General features: G+C 34.0%; 3 protein-coding genes across 3 annotated transcripts; 1 reads left to right on the top strand and 2 right to left on the bottom strand.

Moving 5' to 3' along the window:
* Positions 1-1,622: 1,622 nt before the first annotated feature.
* HELRODRAFT_75597 (hypothetical protein) lies at positions 1,623-4,510 on the bottom strand (the record flags this gene model as incomplete). The annotated part of the gene is made up of 3 exons (XM_009015472.1): positions 1,623-2,109; positions 2,182-2,472; positions 4,209-4,510. Coding segments are annotated over 3 exons (1,080 nt in total), but the record flags the coding sequence as incomplete, so codon positions are not given.
* Positions 4,511-10,640: 6,130 nt separating this feature from the next.
* HELRODRAFT_110223 (hypothetical protein) lies at positions 10,641-15,757 on the bottom strand (the record flags this gene model as incomplete). The annotated part of the gene is made up of 12 exons (XM_009015471.1): positions 10,641-10,817; positions 11,031-11,111; positions 12,120-12,322; positions 12,507-12,587; positions 13,054-13,209; positions 13,417-13,499; positions 14,019-14,054; positions 14,317-14,423; positions 14,882-14,950; positions 15,104-15,189; positions 15,533-15,611; positions 15,698-15,757. The coding sequence occupies 12 exons, from the start codon at positions 15,755-15,757 to the stop codon at positions 10,641-10,643; spliced, it is 1,218 nt and encodes a 405-aa protein (XP_009013719.1).
* A 778-nt stretch (positions 15,758-16,535) lies between these two features.
* Positions 16,536-17,624, top strand: HELRODRAFT_169635 (hypothetical protein; the record flags this gene model as incomplete). The annotated part of the gene is made up of 3 exons (XM_009015470.1): positions 16,536-16,986; positions 17,143-17,339; positions 17,451-17,624. 3 exons carry the CDS (start codon positions 16,536-16,538, stop codon positions 17,622-17,624), a joined length of 822 nt encoding a protein of 273 aa, XP_009013718.1.
* Positions 17,625-17,849: the final 225 nt, after the last annotated feature.

Below are 17,849 nucleotides of genomic sequence, written 5' to 3'. Positions count from 1 at the left end.
AATTTATTTTTTGTTTAATCAGTCAATCATTCATCAGTCTATTCAGTTATTTAAATTTATCCAATCAATCAATCAATCAATCGACCAATCAATCAATCAACCAATCAATCGAACAATCAATCAATCAATCAATGAATTAATCATTCATTAACTATTTCATTTCGATTAAAAGCCTAATCACTTTTTTCATGATGGAATTATTTTTTCCGCCGTGAACGACGATAAAAGTAGAGCGGAAAGAAAGTAGTCTGCGGTGGTTGCTGCTGCTGCTGCTGTGGCTGCTGTGGTGGGACGGTACTCGTTGTCGTGTAGGACGTGATGATCATTTGAAAAAAATAAGTGGTCCTTGGAGCTTGTGGCTGATTGGTTACCGTTACGTAGGTAGGAGTTGTTGAGGTTTCTATGGTGAATGGGAATTCAGATAAAAATGGTGATAATAACGTTGGTGATAACGATGGTGTAGTTGCCAATAACAATGTTGATGATAATGGGGATGATAATGGTGATGGTGATAACGACGATGATGGTGTCGTTGGTGGTGGAAAGTTCGTGCGTATGTCATATGTTAGTAGAGGAATCACGCTCGTTTCGATCATTGTGGCTTCCATCGCGGCAGTTGGCGTTGTTGCGAAAATCAATTTAGTTGTTTTAGTTGATGTTGTTGAGGTTGTCGTTGTTTCTATCAGTGTTAATGTAAATGTCGTTGAAGCGGCATGTCGTGCTGTAGTCATTCTCAGGAATGTCGTTCTCGATGTTGTTGTCGTCGTTGTAGTTGTTATTGTTGTAGTAGTAGTTGTTGTTGTGGGTGTTGTTGTTGTTGTTGTGGATGTAGTTGTTGTTGTGGTTGTTGTTGTAGTTGAAGTCGTGGTTGTAGATGTCGTTTTGGTTGTAGATGTAGTTGGGGTTGTTGTTGTGGTAGTAGTTGTAGTTGTCGGCATTGCTGTAGTAGTTGGGGTCATCGTTGTAGGTGTCGTTTTGGTTGTAGATGTAGTTGTGGTTGTTGTTGTTATAGTTGAAGTCGTGGTTGTAGATGTCGTTGTTGTACTAGTGGCTGTAGTAGTAGTTGTTGTCGTTGGTTTTGTCGTGGTTGTGGTGGTTGTCGTTGTTGTTGTAGATGCTCTAGTGGTTATAGTGGTTGTTGTAGAGAGGATTGAAGTCATTGTTGTTGTTGTTGTTGTTGTTGTTGTTGTTGTTGTTGTTGTTGTTGTTGTTGTTGTTATAGATGTCGTTGTCGTAGTTGCAGATGTGGTGTTCACAGTAATGGTAGTAGGTGTTTTTAAGCCCTGATCGTTTCCATTTGAAGCAGTTGCTCTGGATGGTTCAACAGTAGTTGTAGTAGCGGAAGTCGCAACGTTAGCGTCAGATTTAGTTAGTTCAGTTGATGTTATAGTGTTTAATATTGTGCTGCTGTATGATGTGATGTTTTCAACGTAGCGACCATCGTTCAGCGTACATTTGTAATCGTTGAACGCCGATGAATCCTGACAGTTTGAGAGTATGTAGTGACATTTCAGCCAAAGGTTCTTCCTTTCAGTTGGTATCGAACATAGGCAGCTGTTTTCATCTTGCAAAATGCTGACTCGAGGAGATGAAACTGTGAAGAAATAATCCATCCAGCAATCGTTAACGTTGCATTTCAGTGGGTTCGAACCCATCCGCAGCAAGGCGAAATTAGGAATCGTCTGAATTGTTGATCGTTCGAGTTTTTGTACATTGTTCCTGGAAATGTCCAAAGTAGTCAAACTGCTGAGGCCTGCTAACGTCTCTACTGATGACTCTTCGAGATAGTTTCCTGATAGATTTAAAGTGGATAGTCTGCCGTTTATGTTGAAGGTTTGGGGTTCTAATTTAGTTAATTTATTGTCGCTCAAGTCCAAATTTTGTAAGGATGTAAGTCGTTGAATGGACATTGGTGAAATGGAAGTTATGCTGTTGTTGCGCAAAGCGAGTGACGTGAGTTGGATGATGTAGATGAAGATGTCCTGGAGAGCACCTGACAACTGATTGCTGTCCAATTGCAAGTTGGCCAGCGAAGATGCGAATGTGAAGGAATTCATACTCAAATCTTTGAGACGGTTGCCGCTCAGTCGTAATGTTTTCAAATTTTGACTTGCTTGGCCGACCAGAGCATTGTCAGCAATGGAGGTCAAAAAATTTCTGGAAAGATCCAAAAATGATAACTGAGGAAGAGCATTCATGAATCCTTTCTCCAAGCTGGTTATAAGATTGTCAGACACGTAAAGAGATGAGAGATAGGTCAGTCCGGACAGCCAGCTTAAATTCAACGAAGTTATGGCGTTGTTTTGGAGGTAAAGAAACTTCAATGACGTCATGTTTCCGAATGTTCCAGATGCTATCTTTTCTATTTTGTTTTCTGAAAGATCGAGTGCTTGAGTTATTGCGATGTTGCTGAATGTGTTGATTGATGGAGATGAGATTTGATTGGAGGAGGCGTTCAGGTTCATTATCCGTCTGATGAAGGTTGGAGTAGATTGAATCAAGTTGCTTATGCTGTTACCTGGTACGTTCGATTTTTATGATTTTTAAAATAACTGAACGTTCAGCTCCAAAATAATTAATTATATTCAATTTCTAAATTGAGTCAGCATGATATGAAATATTTATATAACTTATAAGTTAAAATATTTTTCATGGATACTCCCGTTGAAAACCATTTTGAAATTTTTTAAAAATTCACTTACATCATTTCATCATCAAACCAAAAGACATCATCGTTATATGTCTACATCACCTGCAATGTTTATCTCAGTCATGGTGGCAAGATTCCTATCAAATAGAGAAAAATCGAATGTCCCGTTCAACTGGTTGTTCTGTAACCGAACTATTCGCAACTTCGGTAACGCGGAGAACAAACCACCAGGTACATTCTCGATGAGATTATTCGACAAATCGATCGAATATAAACTGGGACCGGTATCTTTGAACACGTTAGCATCAAATACGTTCAATAAGTTGTTGGAGAGATCCAACGTTGTTAGTTTAGTTAGGTTGGTGAATAGGTTGGGGTCTAGGAATGTCAGCTGCATATTTCGTAATGTTAGGCGAGATATGACTGGGTTGTCATTGAACAATCTGTAAGAAAATATAAACGATGATAAAAATGAAGATGATAACGAAATTGTTATTAAAAGGATCATAAAATGATGATGATGAAGAAGAAGAAGAAGATGATGATGATGAATACTGATGGTAACACTGTGAACGCGCATTCAACGAGGTCAATCCGTCCATTGTTATAATTCTTTGCATTTATTCTGTCCTGGAAGAGATTACGTATCACCTACCAACCAATCATCCCAACCATGACGTCACCGAAGATGTCCATGGCATATTATGAATAATAATCAGTTGAACCCAAACAGCGCAACAACAGATAAATTAATTTATTCATATGTTCACATGAATTAATTTATTCATATATTCACTAATGCTAGTGTTGTTATTTTATAAAGTTTATATTAAGCAAAGTCGTGATGGAAAAAGAATGCAAGAAATAATCACAAGGAAGAATATTATTATTATTTTTATTATTATTATTATTATTTACATGATCACCACGCTAACATACGAATCTCTGTAGCTCCTTTTAATTGTTGCATTAAAGCCGTTCGTGATAATAAGAATAATAAAATATTTTTTTGGCAATAATCGTAATAATAACGGTGATATTTTTATTAATAATAAGAATGATAATAATAATTTAGTGTTATTGCAAACTACAGCGGCGTGATTGTTTGTTATGCAAGTTTCATGAAAGTTCTACCACGCAATTCGCTATTGTCCTCTTTCTTGAAAACTCTGATTCACGTTTACCTATGTTTGTGGTTACAACTACTATTACAACAACAGCAACAACAATTAATTGTTTGTAATTAATTGTTTGTCTGTCTGTTTGCTTGCTTGTTTGTTTACAATTTTTTTTGAAAATTCTTTCATTATAAACTTTCTCTGCCGAACACACGTGGCTTGCATTTCGTTGAAAAAGAGCGTGTGAAAATATGTTGTAATAATTTTATGAATTGATGTCACAATGCATTGAATCGTACAGTCAATATTATTTGATTAAAGTACGGCCAGGGTTGACAAAATTTTTCCTAATACTAGACAAAACCTACCTGCTAGACAAATCGTAACTCTGTCTGTTGTTGCTGAGATCCACTGTCCTGAGCAGAGGATTCATTCTGAACATGAACCCATCCATTCGTGTTAGGTTGTTGCTGGCCAGGTAAATCTCACCTAAGGATGGCAACTCTGTGAACATGTCACCGAGGATCATGTTCAACCTGTTGTTTTGTAGCTGGAGAACGTTCAGTGATGTTAACCCGCTGAAATGATTTCTTTCCAAACCAAATAATAAATTATTGGCCAAGTTCAAATAAAACAACTGAGTTAAGTTCTTAAAAACATCTACAGCTAGTGACGTAATGAGATTATGCTCTAGGTTCAAGTATGTTAATGTGTTTTCCAATCCGTCAAACGACTCATCCATCAGAAATTTGATCCCAGAGTATCCCAATTCCAATCTTTCAAAAAACAATCCTTTGAATGCATAGTCTTGCACTACCTGCACGTAGCAGGAACTGAACTGTAGCAGACCGTAGGACGACCAGGTGGCCACAAACTCAGGAACGAACTGGTTCCTGAGGTCCTCGCAGACGACATTTGTGGTGCCGTACGTCACGGAGCAGGCGCATTGGGGGACCAGGGTTGGGCAGGTCGATTGACTCTCCAAATTTGGCGTTAGTAATATTGCGATAAGAAGGAACAAACGCTGTATCGACGATGGAAAGGATGACGATGGTGATGGAGAAGATGACGATGGTGATGGAGAAGATGACGATGATGATGAGGAAGAAGAGGAGGAGGAAGATGATGAGATGAACAGTTTCGTTGCGAGTATGGGCATTATCATTAACGTTACATGGTCACGGAGACTGCAAGGGAATTGACACTGATGAAAACTGCAGAGTTCTTTCGTAATCTTTCATTAAGATCAGCAATTAATGACAATAACAAGCAATTAAAATGATTATGTATGAAAATCTAATGGCGACAATAAAACCTAGCAATCGAGCGACGGAATATTTACGATATTAATATTTTAACAATCTCCTTAACGAAGGTACTAAAAGTTATTCGCAGCTATTGTTCACCGTTCACTTGAATGGCCGGTCTTTTAAAGATTCTAAATTATTTGTCGTTATTGACTGGCTTATATATACATATGTAATTAAACTCAAACGACCTATATATCGTATTTAGATGTGTAATATGTATACATACATCATATGATATATATATATAGCATGTATTATATATATATTATATATATAACAATTTCGTTAAATGACATTTAGTTTTAATATATTTTGTATACGTATATATGCTCATGTACCATATATATATATATATATATATATATATATATATATATATATATATATATATATATATATATATATATATACACATACATACATACAATAAATATATATCATGTACCTATATATATATATATCTTATACACATAGATACATACATACAATAAATGCATATCATCATTCATGTATATTTGCGTTGTTTACACTAGAGTTTTGCTGCTTTGACGAATGCTTTCAGGCATTTTTTTATAACAAATGCGACGTAGCAATGAGGATTGACATTAAGTGCAATTGAACATTCACTCGTCGATTCGTACCTGTTCTGTTAGCTCCTACGGGCTCGCATTACCAAACAACTAATGCATATAGGTACATAACTTTTTTTAACAATTTTTTTTTATAAAGTTGAAGCTCTGAGAAGAGTGCCAGGTACATGCTTTGATGTCCTAAAATGTGGTGTAATCTTTTTGATAAGCACTTCCACCAATTAAAATGAGCCTAATAATGCAGTTAGATAGAAACATGACTATGCAATGCAATTGTTTTATAACTCTCGGTTTCAACGAACAACATACCATAATCGCGCGATTTTAATGTACATTATCATATTCATACATCGTCATATCTTAAATTACTTGAGATTCACTTTCTATTTGAATCAAGGCGCCAGGCATCAACAGCTAACACTACATCTCCTGGCATGAGCTGCTCATACTTGCAATGATCTATACAACTTCCTACTTGGTTATTTTCCACAGAGGCCAAAATTTAACAGGCGATAATTTTCAAAATTTGAACGAGCATTCCGATCCGACTATAGTTTCAAAAATGAGTGTCGGTGTCCGTGACGATAAAACATTTCTATTTTAAAGCCGGTATTGAGTATTGTTAACAGCCCTAACTGCTACTACTACTACTACTACTACTACTACTACTACTACTACTACTACTACTACTACTACTACTACTACTACTACTACATCTGCTACTACTACAACTACTGGTTTATATATCTCTAATAGCAATATTAATATTATTAACCATCGATGAGACAACTCATTATTCATATATCATTGTATTACTTACTCAATGAAAATACACTGAATGTAGTGAACGAAAGATGGACGAGTGAACGAATGAATGAACGAATGAATGAATGAACGAACGAATGAATGAACGAACGAATGAATGAACGAACAAACGGAAGAACGACTGAAGAAAAGTAAAAAACGGTGAGAAAATTGGTTGCTCACAAATACGTTGTTACGAAATATGGGGTGTTACAACATATACAAATAACAATAAAAAAAAATAATAACTAAAATAATGATAATTACCACAATAATAATAATAATAATTATAACAACAATAACAAAATTTATTGTTATTACTGTTTTTATAATTTGACATGTCGCTCACTCATAACGGTACGCTGGGATGTACAAAACTTCTTAGACCAACGGTGAGATTCTGTCAAGATGATAATGAATAATAATAATATTATTATTATTATTATCATTATTATAGATATTATCAACTATCATGATACTCACGATAAATATCTGATACTAAAGTTATAATAATAATAATAATAATAAATAGTGAAACGAATAAATACAGATAAAGATATCAGTGCTGGTGTTTGTGGTGATAATGATGATCATTGAAATGATAAGAAGTAATAATAAGTAAAATAATAATAATAATAATAATTACAGTGACGACCACGTTTAGAAGTATGACAATGGCATTAGCGAAACTTAATAGGTGCATGCTTAACAGATAATAATAATAAGTATAATAATAATAACAACAACAACAATAATAACAAATAATAATAATAATAAATTGAAGGTAGTTAAAATGAAACCAAGGCAATAACAAAAACAGTAACGTATGAACAGAATAAAAAATAACAAGTGACATTTTAAAAAGATGACGACGACGACGATGATGATGATGGTGAAATGATGATAGAGCAGTGATGATGACGGTGACGATGGTACGGCACTGATGACGATGGGGACCTGGAGATGATGACGTAGTGATGATGACGGTGACGATGGTACGGCACTGATGACGATGGGGACCTGGAGATGATGACGTAGTGATGATGACGGTGACGATGGTACGGCACTGATGACGATGGGGACCTGGAGATGATGACGTAGTGATGATGACGGTGACGATGGTACGGCACTGATGACGATGGGGACCTGGAGATGATGACGTAGTGATGATGACGGTGACGATGGTACGGCACTGATGACGATGGGGACCTGGAGATGATGACGTAGTGATGATGACGTAGCGATGACGCCAGTGAAGCTACAATGAAACTGACGATGATGTGATTAAAGCGTGTCCAAAAAAATTTTTTAATAAGAAAAAGATAAGAAAAACAACAAACGAATTAAAAGTAAAATAAATAGCGCAGATAATGAATGAATGATAACATGCTGAAAAACCAAATAAAACTCAGAAATAATTAGAAATACACTTTAAATCAAAAATGTTTTCTCAAAAACAAAGTGCACACATGTTTGTGTTTGTTCATAAGTATTAATATTATTAAAAATGTATGTTATGTGTGTGTGTATGTATATATGTATGTATGTATGTCATGTTGTATGTATGTATGTATGTATGTATGTATGTATGTATGCATGCATGCGTGTATGTATGTGAGTATGAATGCATATGTATGTGCAGGCGTGTATGTATGTATGTGTATGATTGTATGTATGCATGTGTATGATTGTATGTATTATTTTAAAGTGGTCAAATTGGCGTAAATCATTGCTGATGTTTGTTCAAGCCGTGTCAACAAAATTAAAAACAAAACAAAAACAAAACAAATAAATGACGCCACCGTTGAAAAATTATATGAAAAAACATAAAAACATAATATATATATATATATATATATATATATATATATATATATATATATATATGTCATGGAAAAATTATGAACGCAACCTAAACACCCTACGTAATAATAATAAAAATAATGTTGAAATATTAATTAATAATGATGCTTTAATAATGAAATGAATACAATGCATCAACGACGACTAGTTTTTAATTAACTCATTGGGTTATAAAAGTCTTGAAAGTAAGTTTAAGTGCAACTGTGTTGAATAAATTAAAAACGGTGGTTGCCCAGTTACCAGGTTCGAAAGCAGGTTTGGCTGAATTTGACATCACCAAAAAAAACTGCACTCATCTGAATAAATAATTTTATCTAACTTGAATAAAACTGATTAAATGAAAAATAAATCAATAAAAAGCGTACAAACCAAAACAAAAATGTCCGTAAACAGTAAAATATTGTAAACAAAAACAACGAAATAAAAAAAGCTACTACAACAACATCCTTGTTCTCGAAAAAAGTAAATACAAACATATAAAAATACAATACGACGACAACAAAAACATTTGTATGCGCCATACGAGTCTAGTACTTAGAAGTAGTAGTAGTAGTAGTAGTAGTAGTAGTAGTAGTAGTAGTAGTAGTAGTAGTAGTAGTAGTAGTAATGGTAACAGTACTAAGCAATACACTAGTTACAATAGTAACACGTCAACAACAATAACAACGACTGTTAATGCAATAGCACAATTGTAAGTAACATTAGCATAACATGTGTACTTTTGTACTTATATATATATAAATATATAAACTAGATCTGCATTTCTTTTCATGAAATATACCAGCCAGGTATAGCAGTGTGTGTGTGTGTGTGTGTGTGTGTGTGCGTGTGTGTGTGTGTGTGTGCGAGTGTAGTGTAAAAATACTACACGTAAACCATCTTAAAAATAAAAAAACATATATCACTTTAATTTAGAATTACTTTACTGCTACCACTACTACGGATGATAATAATAATAATAATAATGTTACTGCCACTAATAACAATAATGTTAGTATTTAATTAATAGTAGTAATAATGGTAGTATAGCCCATACACACACGCACACGCTATGCACATACACAGATGTTTACACAAACAGTCGCACGCACACATACAGGTTTAAGAAAGTAAGAAAAATACTTCAAAAGTAAAAAAAAATTGTCATAAAACACTACGCACTACCCTTACAAATCTACATAAAAACGTCCCATCCTCATGGGACGTCCAAACGTCCCTAACTCCAGGATGCATGTCAGACGGAAAATATCCGGTTTAAGTTCCGGCTTCTCAAAAAATTCCAACTACGACTGCCGCAAAAATATCTGCGACTTCAGCACTCGCAAACACAAACTATATCACATTATCATCATTTCATTATGTATACAGTTAGTCCAGGACATGATATCATTTTCGTCACAGTTATGAAATATAAATGTATATTTAAACCACACACACCACACACACACACGCACGCACACACACGAGCACACACAGAAGCACTATGGCTCAAATACAAATTACAATACAAATATATGTAAATATGGTAGGTTTGACGTGCAATATTATTACATACGCTATTAAAACGGATTAATACTAAACATCCGGGCAATATAAAAGGATCGTTTGGTGGATTGATTGAAGGATTGATTGATTGATTGACTGGTTGGCTGGTTGGTTGAATGATTGGTTGGTTAGTTGGTTGAATGATTGATTGAATGAATGAATGATTGGTTGAATGTATGATTGATTAATTAAATAAATGTTGAATGAGTAATAGAATGAATGAATGAATAAATGAATGAATGAGTGAATGAATGAAAAATATCAGTGAACGAGAGAATTTTAAACATGTATAAAATGGTGTGTGCGTAAAAAATGATGAACAATAAAATACAGGCGTGAATGTTCTTATTTTAAGTTCACTTTTACAACATGTAAAACATTTTAATTTGTGAAAAAGGAAGAGTCAATTTACTGAGAAATTCTTTCTTGGAATCGTCTTCTTCATTTCAATTGAAATTTTACGAAATTCGTTAAAGTATAAAGTAGTTGTCGTTTGGAAATTACATTTCAAAGCTGGATGCTAATTCCATAAACACACACATACGCCGACAAACACCACACAAACACACGCACACACACGTAAACCAACACACACAGAAATACACCATTGTATATTAACACATCCAACATAAATTCCAACGAACTAACAAAAGAACCAAGAGCAAAAATAGTCAGACCGAGACGGATAGACATAGACTGAGACGGATAGACATAGACAGAGACGGATAGACATAGACAGAGACGGATAGACATAGAAAACTTAATAGACCCATGTAATGGGCACCCATTGAGGTTGCGTCTCAGCCTCGTCTAGACTGTCGATGATGATTTGAATGGTGACGTCAATGTCATTGTTGACGACCTTCAAATCGAAAAGACATCCATATTGAGATTCTAACTCTTCGCTCTCCGTCAGCATTGTCTCTAAATTTTCTTCCTGTTGTGAGATATGGAGTAAAAATGAGAGGGTTGATGATTTATCCAATCATTTTATAGAATTATTAATAATCATAATACGTTATTAAACTTGATGTACTAAGGCTAATCATCTTATGTAACAATAATAAATATTGACACTACAACTACTACTTTTACTACTACTACCACTACAACTACCACTACTAAATATACTAAAAGAGAAGCGACAAACATCAAATGATGGTGATAGGTTGGGGGGTGCCACGAACACAATGTACGGTGAATATTCAACATTTCGAAGAGTTTTCATGGCCTGTATGAATGCAGTATGTGTGTTTGTGTGCATATCTGTATTTCTATGTATGTTCTTCTATGTATGTGTGTCTGTATATATGTGTGTAAGTATTTGTGTGTGTTTGTTCTTTAATGTTTGTGTGCTAGCATGTGTGTTTGTATGTATGTTTGTGAGTTTGTATTTGTGTAGGTAAAACTCTATTATGTATGTTTCTTTTTTGTATGAATGCGTGTGTTGTATATGCATGAATATGATGTCGGAATATCTATGTATATGTGTATGTATGTGTCCTCGTGTATACATGTGTGTTATAAGAAAAATGAAAGATAAATACATTCAAAGTCGTGCATTTTGACACGAAAGTGGTAATAATATTGTAATAAGCCAACAAAATTATAACGAGAAAATAAAAAAATTTTCAAAACGCTAAAAAAATGAAAAGAAATCATTTATCAGAAATCAGAAATCAATCACACCGACAGATAAATCAAAATAGTTAATTAAAAGTAAATTAAACTTATAAATAATTAAAATAATATATTAAAAAAAAAAAAATAATAATAGTATCGTAGCAGTAGAAAGTGCGTGGTATTATATCGACTTGAACATACATCCTTCTTTGTGCCAAGTAACTTTGCATCGAGAGTGCACAATTAATTATATTATAATTATTATATTAATTATATTATAATTATTATTTTAATTATTCAATATTATTCTAAAGATTATTATTATTGTAAATTTACAACTGGATAATGATTAATCTTTTCCTTATTGTTGTAAATTTACTAGATAATGATTAATTTCTTACTTATTAACCTTCAAAGAGGCCAACAAAACACAAGTAGAGAGCATGTGAATATGTTGAAGAATATGATTGCAACAGCAGAGTCAAGAACCTTATAACTATATAGCACTACACTACCTTAAACGAACTAAAAAGATCGAGATGGATAAAATGATGGATAGATATAGAACTAGAAGGGGATAATTAGATAAATAAAAAATAGATATACAGACAGATACCTGAGGTTCAACGTCCAGAATGGCAACCAATCCCTGCTTGTGTATGTGTTGAATGGTGTCGAGTTTGGTACCGTACATGTTGTCGTCGTGAGTGCCATACTCCAAGTATTTGTGGGCCGCTATGTCGGCCATCATCTGCTCGTGGGTGATGAAGAAGTAGGTCCTTCCGTGTTCCTCATCTTTCTTTGGGGTTCTTGTGGTGTCTGCTGGGTGGAGATGTATTTTTAAAAATGATGTTAAGTCGCGAAGTTTAGGGTTTCGTTTGTTAAACGTTAAATATTAAACGGTAAATGATTAATAAAACATTAATAAATATATGGCTGAGTTAAATGGTTCTTTTATAAGAATTTTAAAAATCTATGAATGAGTAAAACAGTGGTGACGGACGTGGAACGGGGTATGCAAATCTCTTTGGGAACATGTGGATGAGGGTGTTCTTGATGTGCCGTCTGCCCACCCCATGTGCACCTGGCCACGCCCACCGAACAAATGAAGGAATAATTTATATCACATCAATCACGAATATGATATGAAAATGATATTTGAAATAATGAAATTATCTATGGATGTTTCAAATTTCAACTGCTCATAAAACTGAATAGGCTGCATTTCAAAATGATCACCGAAAATAAAATTGATACACCAGCACGTTAGCCGACAACAGCTGCTGCAACAGCAACTACGAAACAACGACTGTCATACATATAAACAATGCAGATCCCAAAATTCAATCACAACATTTATTTAAAAAATCAATCTTCGTTTATTTAAAAAAACTAAAACAAAATTAAATAACAATCCAATCATAACTCAACAATAATAATCTAAACGTAATGCAATAACAATCCGTTCAAAAATTGAGAACAATTCAATTATAATCCAAAAGTGACGAAGATGACCATGAAAATGACCGACTGACTGCAACTGAACTGACCAAGTAGGATGAGTGTCTTTCGATGGAATGATGGAACTCTAACAACCTCTTCGTACGTGAAGACTTCCTGGTGGTCGAGAAGGCGTGATGAGGAGGAGGAAGATGGGTTGCTGCATCTGTTCAACTTGCGCTTCAAACCAAACCAAGAACAGTTGACTGAGAGGAGTTGATTTGGAAGATCAGGGGAAACGATGATCATTCTTCATTTATTCATTCATTCATTTATTCATTCCTTCATCCATTCATTCATTTATTCATTCATTCAATTATTCAACCATTCAATCTTTAGTCATTGAGTTTTTCAGAGTCATTCAGTCAATTAATAGATAACTTTCCACAACTGCTCTTGTGACCCGTACGTACATTTTTTATTTTTCTCTATAGACGCGCACGTCATCCTCCACTCCTGCAGCTCTGAAGATGGAATCAGTCCTGCCGGCTGGCAGCTGGTCAGTGAAGGAGATGGAGACGAATATGAAGTTGGCGAGGAAAATGCAGGCGCAGGAAAGTCCATGTTGTTGTTGACCTTTAACCCCTTGTAACTGCTGCCGCAATCGTTGGCGTCCATGTTGTCTTTGCAGTTAAGCATGGCGAATTTTGCGTTCATGAGATCAGATCTGTTGAAGCCATAACTCTGGTTGACGTCTGTCTCGCAACCGTTGCTCGCGTCATTGGCAGTGTCATCAATAGTGTAGACCCTCCTGTACGTGTACATGTTGCTGTTCATACTGTTGATGTTGTTGTTGTTGTTGTTGTAGTTGCTGAAGTTTCTGCCTAACGAGTTAACGTTTGTGTTGATGATGTTGTTGTTGTCGCCTAAGAAAAAGTTGCAGTTGTTGTTGTGTTTCGTTGTTTCAGAGGAGGGAATGGCGCTTGCTTTGCGAGATGTCGTGCCCCTCTGATGGTCTGCACCACCCCCCCAATCTCCTCCCCCTCCATCTTCCCTGTCGTAAAAGTGCGGGGACCAGTGACGGGCTTGCCACCAGTTGTGGTCATCCTTGCTGAGATGATCAACGTTTTTTAAAGAAGTTGTAGTTACTAAAAAAGTTCAAAAAAAAAACATTAACAAAACAACAAGATAGCCACCACCACCAACAACAACAGATCTCAACAGATCACAACACCATCATCAACAACAACAACAACAAATCACAATCACAACACCATCAACAACAACAACAGACCACAACACCATCACCACCAACAACAACAACAGATCACAACAACACCATCACCAACAACAACAACAATCAACTAACCAACCTGATAACTTGCAAAATATCCCCAACACTGAATGCAATGCCAGCTTGCGGGCAAGGAATCAGGTCATCGTGCAGTGGATCGTAGTTGAAGAGTGCTTTCACAAATATCTTTCCATAGGTAACATACATACTCAACATTATTATATCAATCAATCAATCCAATCAATCAATCAATCAATTCAATCAATTCAATCAATCAATCAATCAATCAATCAATCAATTCAATCAATCAATCAATCAATCAATCAATCAATCAATCAATCAATCAATCAATCAATCAATCAATCAATCAATCAATCAATCAATCCAATCAATCCAATTATACAAATTATAATACTGAGTTAACTATTATTATACACATGAATCCTGATGTTAACTCAAGAAATACAAATACTGTATGTAGTGTTACTGCTATTAAGTGTAGATCAGTGTTCTGCAAACTTTTTTACCGCACACACACTTACACACACGCACACACAAACAAACAAACACATACACAAACACATACACACGCGCACACATGCTCGTAACAATTTTTAAATAAATCATAAATTAATCTTTCCAACCTCGCATTGATTCTGTGGTGGCCTATAGCTAGGAACAATCTTCAATGTAATACTGCCATACAAATCTCTCTAATTAATCAACAAAAATATTACGGAATTTAGCATTTAATTAATTAATTAATTAACTGGATAATAGGTTAATTTGATAATCATAATTGGGTTATTCAATAATAAAGTTATTAAATAATAAAATAATTTAATTAAATAGAAACAGAGGCTAACAAGCATTCTTTGTAGAACATCAACTGTGAACCCTTGTACATTCATATCATTAACTTCCATGATGTGGTCTCCAATGTGTAAGATGCCTGTTATATTATAATTATATATATATTTTTTATATATTATATTTATTATATGTTATTTATATATTCGTTTGATATTATTTGGAATTATATTATAATGGTTATAAAAATCTATTTTTATAATTGAATTTAACAATATCATCAGATTTATCATATTTATATTACTACTAAACAATATAGTAATTTTATAAATTTAATGAGTAGAATACAGTTAATGTCAACACAATTCTATCAGCTTTGATTTTTTTAAAGAACCAAAATTTAATAAAACAACGTGGTTAATTAAACAGTTTACTACTGATTAACAAATAACGAACGAAAAAAAATTTTTTTCTCCCAAACAAACCCTGCTGGTGTATAAGACCTCCATGCATTATCCTAGCCACAATGCAATGGCCTGCGTCATTCACTCTCAATGTAATTCCCTAACATTTAAATTACTTATCTTATCATTCAAAGTTTTTAAAAAATGAAGAAAAAAAAGAAAAAATGGGAAAAAAGCAAAACAAACAAGGGCCTCGTCGTAGTTCTTCTGAAATGTGACAATTTTTATCCTCGAACATTCGTCCATTTTAAATTTCAGGTTCTAACATACATGAGAATAAGATGGTCAATCAATACATGCCATCAGCATTTGGCATTTATGTTGGGGTGTTACAAATTATAATTATAATATAATAGAGTTTTATTTATTAACTATTTAACACAAACACTCAAAACATAGATTCAATTCAAATCAATGTCACAATTGTTAAATAATGTAACTGTTACAAATATCAAACAATTACAATATCAAATAACTATTTACTATTTTTTAGTATTATAATGAAGCGAAACTTGATTTCAAAAATATAATATAAATTATATATATCCTAATTTCAGTCATGAAATGAAATTGAAGATAATTGGGGCGGCTGGGAGGAGATGGCATCCTCATAACATCATTGAATTAATGGGATGCTGAAGAGGATGCTGAAGAGGATGAAGATGCTGAAGATGCTGGTTGCATCTATCAGGATGCTTTCGTTCGGTTGATCAGCTGATCGAATTTGTTCTTTTTTTCTCCGTTTTTTTTGCCATTAATGTTTTTATTACAATGCATTGGATTTAAATTTTCAATATCCGATTGTATTTTTTCAAATTAATTTGTATTTAATCGTTTCTAGCAATTAATTCTATTGAAAATTTTTTACTTTCATAGACAAATATAGTTAAATATTTTAATTTGTTCTTTGTATTACTAAAACAAAACATGTCACTTTTAAATTTTGTCTTGTATATCGCTCGCTTAGTTTTCTACTAAATTAATTAAATACTTAATTTAATCTTAGTGGCATTTATGTTATGAAATGAGTGAAGAAAAGTGCGTCGATATTATATCGGATTTGAATAAACTTCTTCCGACTCCAGCTGAATGTAACGCCGACATCATTCCGGAAAATTTAAATTCTTATTTTTACGAGACTAGTCACTATGCTCTAAAAAATAATCCTGACTATCACGCTCTTCTCAGCTGCCTGTCACTACTGCAAAGTCAACGTTTGCAGGCCAGCAAAGATCTCAATATGCTAATTGAAAAGAAGAAATTAGCTCTAGAAGACCCCATTTCTTTTGTCACCAAATTGCAAAAGAAAGACAAGAGTCTGAAATTCCCATTGCCAATTGAAATTGCAGACATTCCAAATATTAACTGGAGTAAGTACACAAATCGTGCCAGTAAAGTTTTTCAAAATGTTGACAGTAGTGTCATGAACTGCAGAAATAATTCAAAGATGAAATTGTCACTCTCAGACCTTGACGGTTCGTAATCTGCATTTGATGTCTGTTCTGTTAACTATCAACTGTCATTTCATTTAAAATTTCAATTTACATATTAAATGAACATTAGTGACAGCTGACAAATTTGAATTTCCAACCATTATTTAAAGTTGAACATCTACCAACTAATTGCTACAGTCAAGCCATCATTAATGGTTGATGACAAAAGACAATTGAAAGCATCCAAGTCATTATCTCAAACATTCAACAAACCATGGTCAGCCGAGGAGCAGAGGTTGTTGGACGCTCTTCTGGTTAAGTATCCCCCAGAAAGATTTGAATCTAGGAGGTGGTTTAAAATTGCCGAAGAATTAAAAACGAGAACACCGCAACAGGTAAAGATGGTACTTTTTTTATCCATGTTATTTATAATTGTTGGATTGCTTTTTTTAGAGCATGAGTTTAATGACACCAATTGCTTATTTAATATTTTAATTTGAAACAAGGTTGCCAGTAGAGTGCAGAAGTATTTTTTGAAGCTGGCAAGTCAGGGCTTGCCAATTCCAGGCAGACAACCGACATCTGCTTCTGGCCTCAAAAAGGTCTTCATTTACTCAATTGATTTTTTAGATTTTAATGTACATGAAGTCAGCACAAAAATGTTTTTTTGGATCTGTTAAATATATTTGTATCAGTTTTACAATCATTCTTTTTAATATTAACTCATAAAATACATCAAATAACATAACCCTAAATATAATAAATTTTGATAAAATAAAATCTATTTAAAAATATCTTACAAATAAATTTAATTTATTTGCATGTTGTATAACATAACTGCTATAGATACTTTTATTTCTATGTATAATTGCTATAGATGCTTCAAAGGAGCCAAAAGAGCAGAT

Source organism: Helobdella robusta (assembly GCF_000326865.2).
Source record: "Helobdella robusta unplaced genomic scaffold HELROscaffold_16, whole genome shotgun sequence".
Classification (NCBI taxonomy): Eukaryota; Metazoa; Annelida; class Clitellata; order Rhynchobdellida; family Glossiphoniidae; genus Helobdella; species Helobdella robusta.
This window is presented reverse-complemented; position numbering and strand designations above follow the sequence as displayed.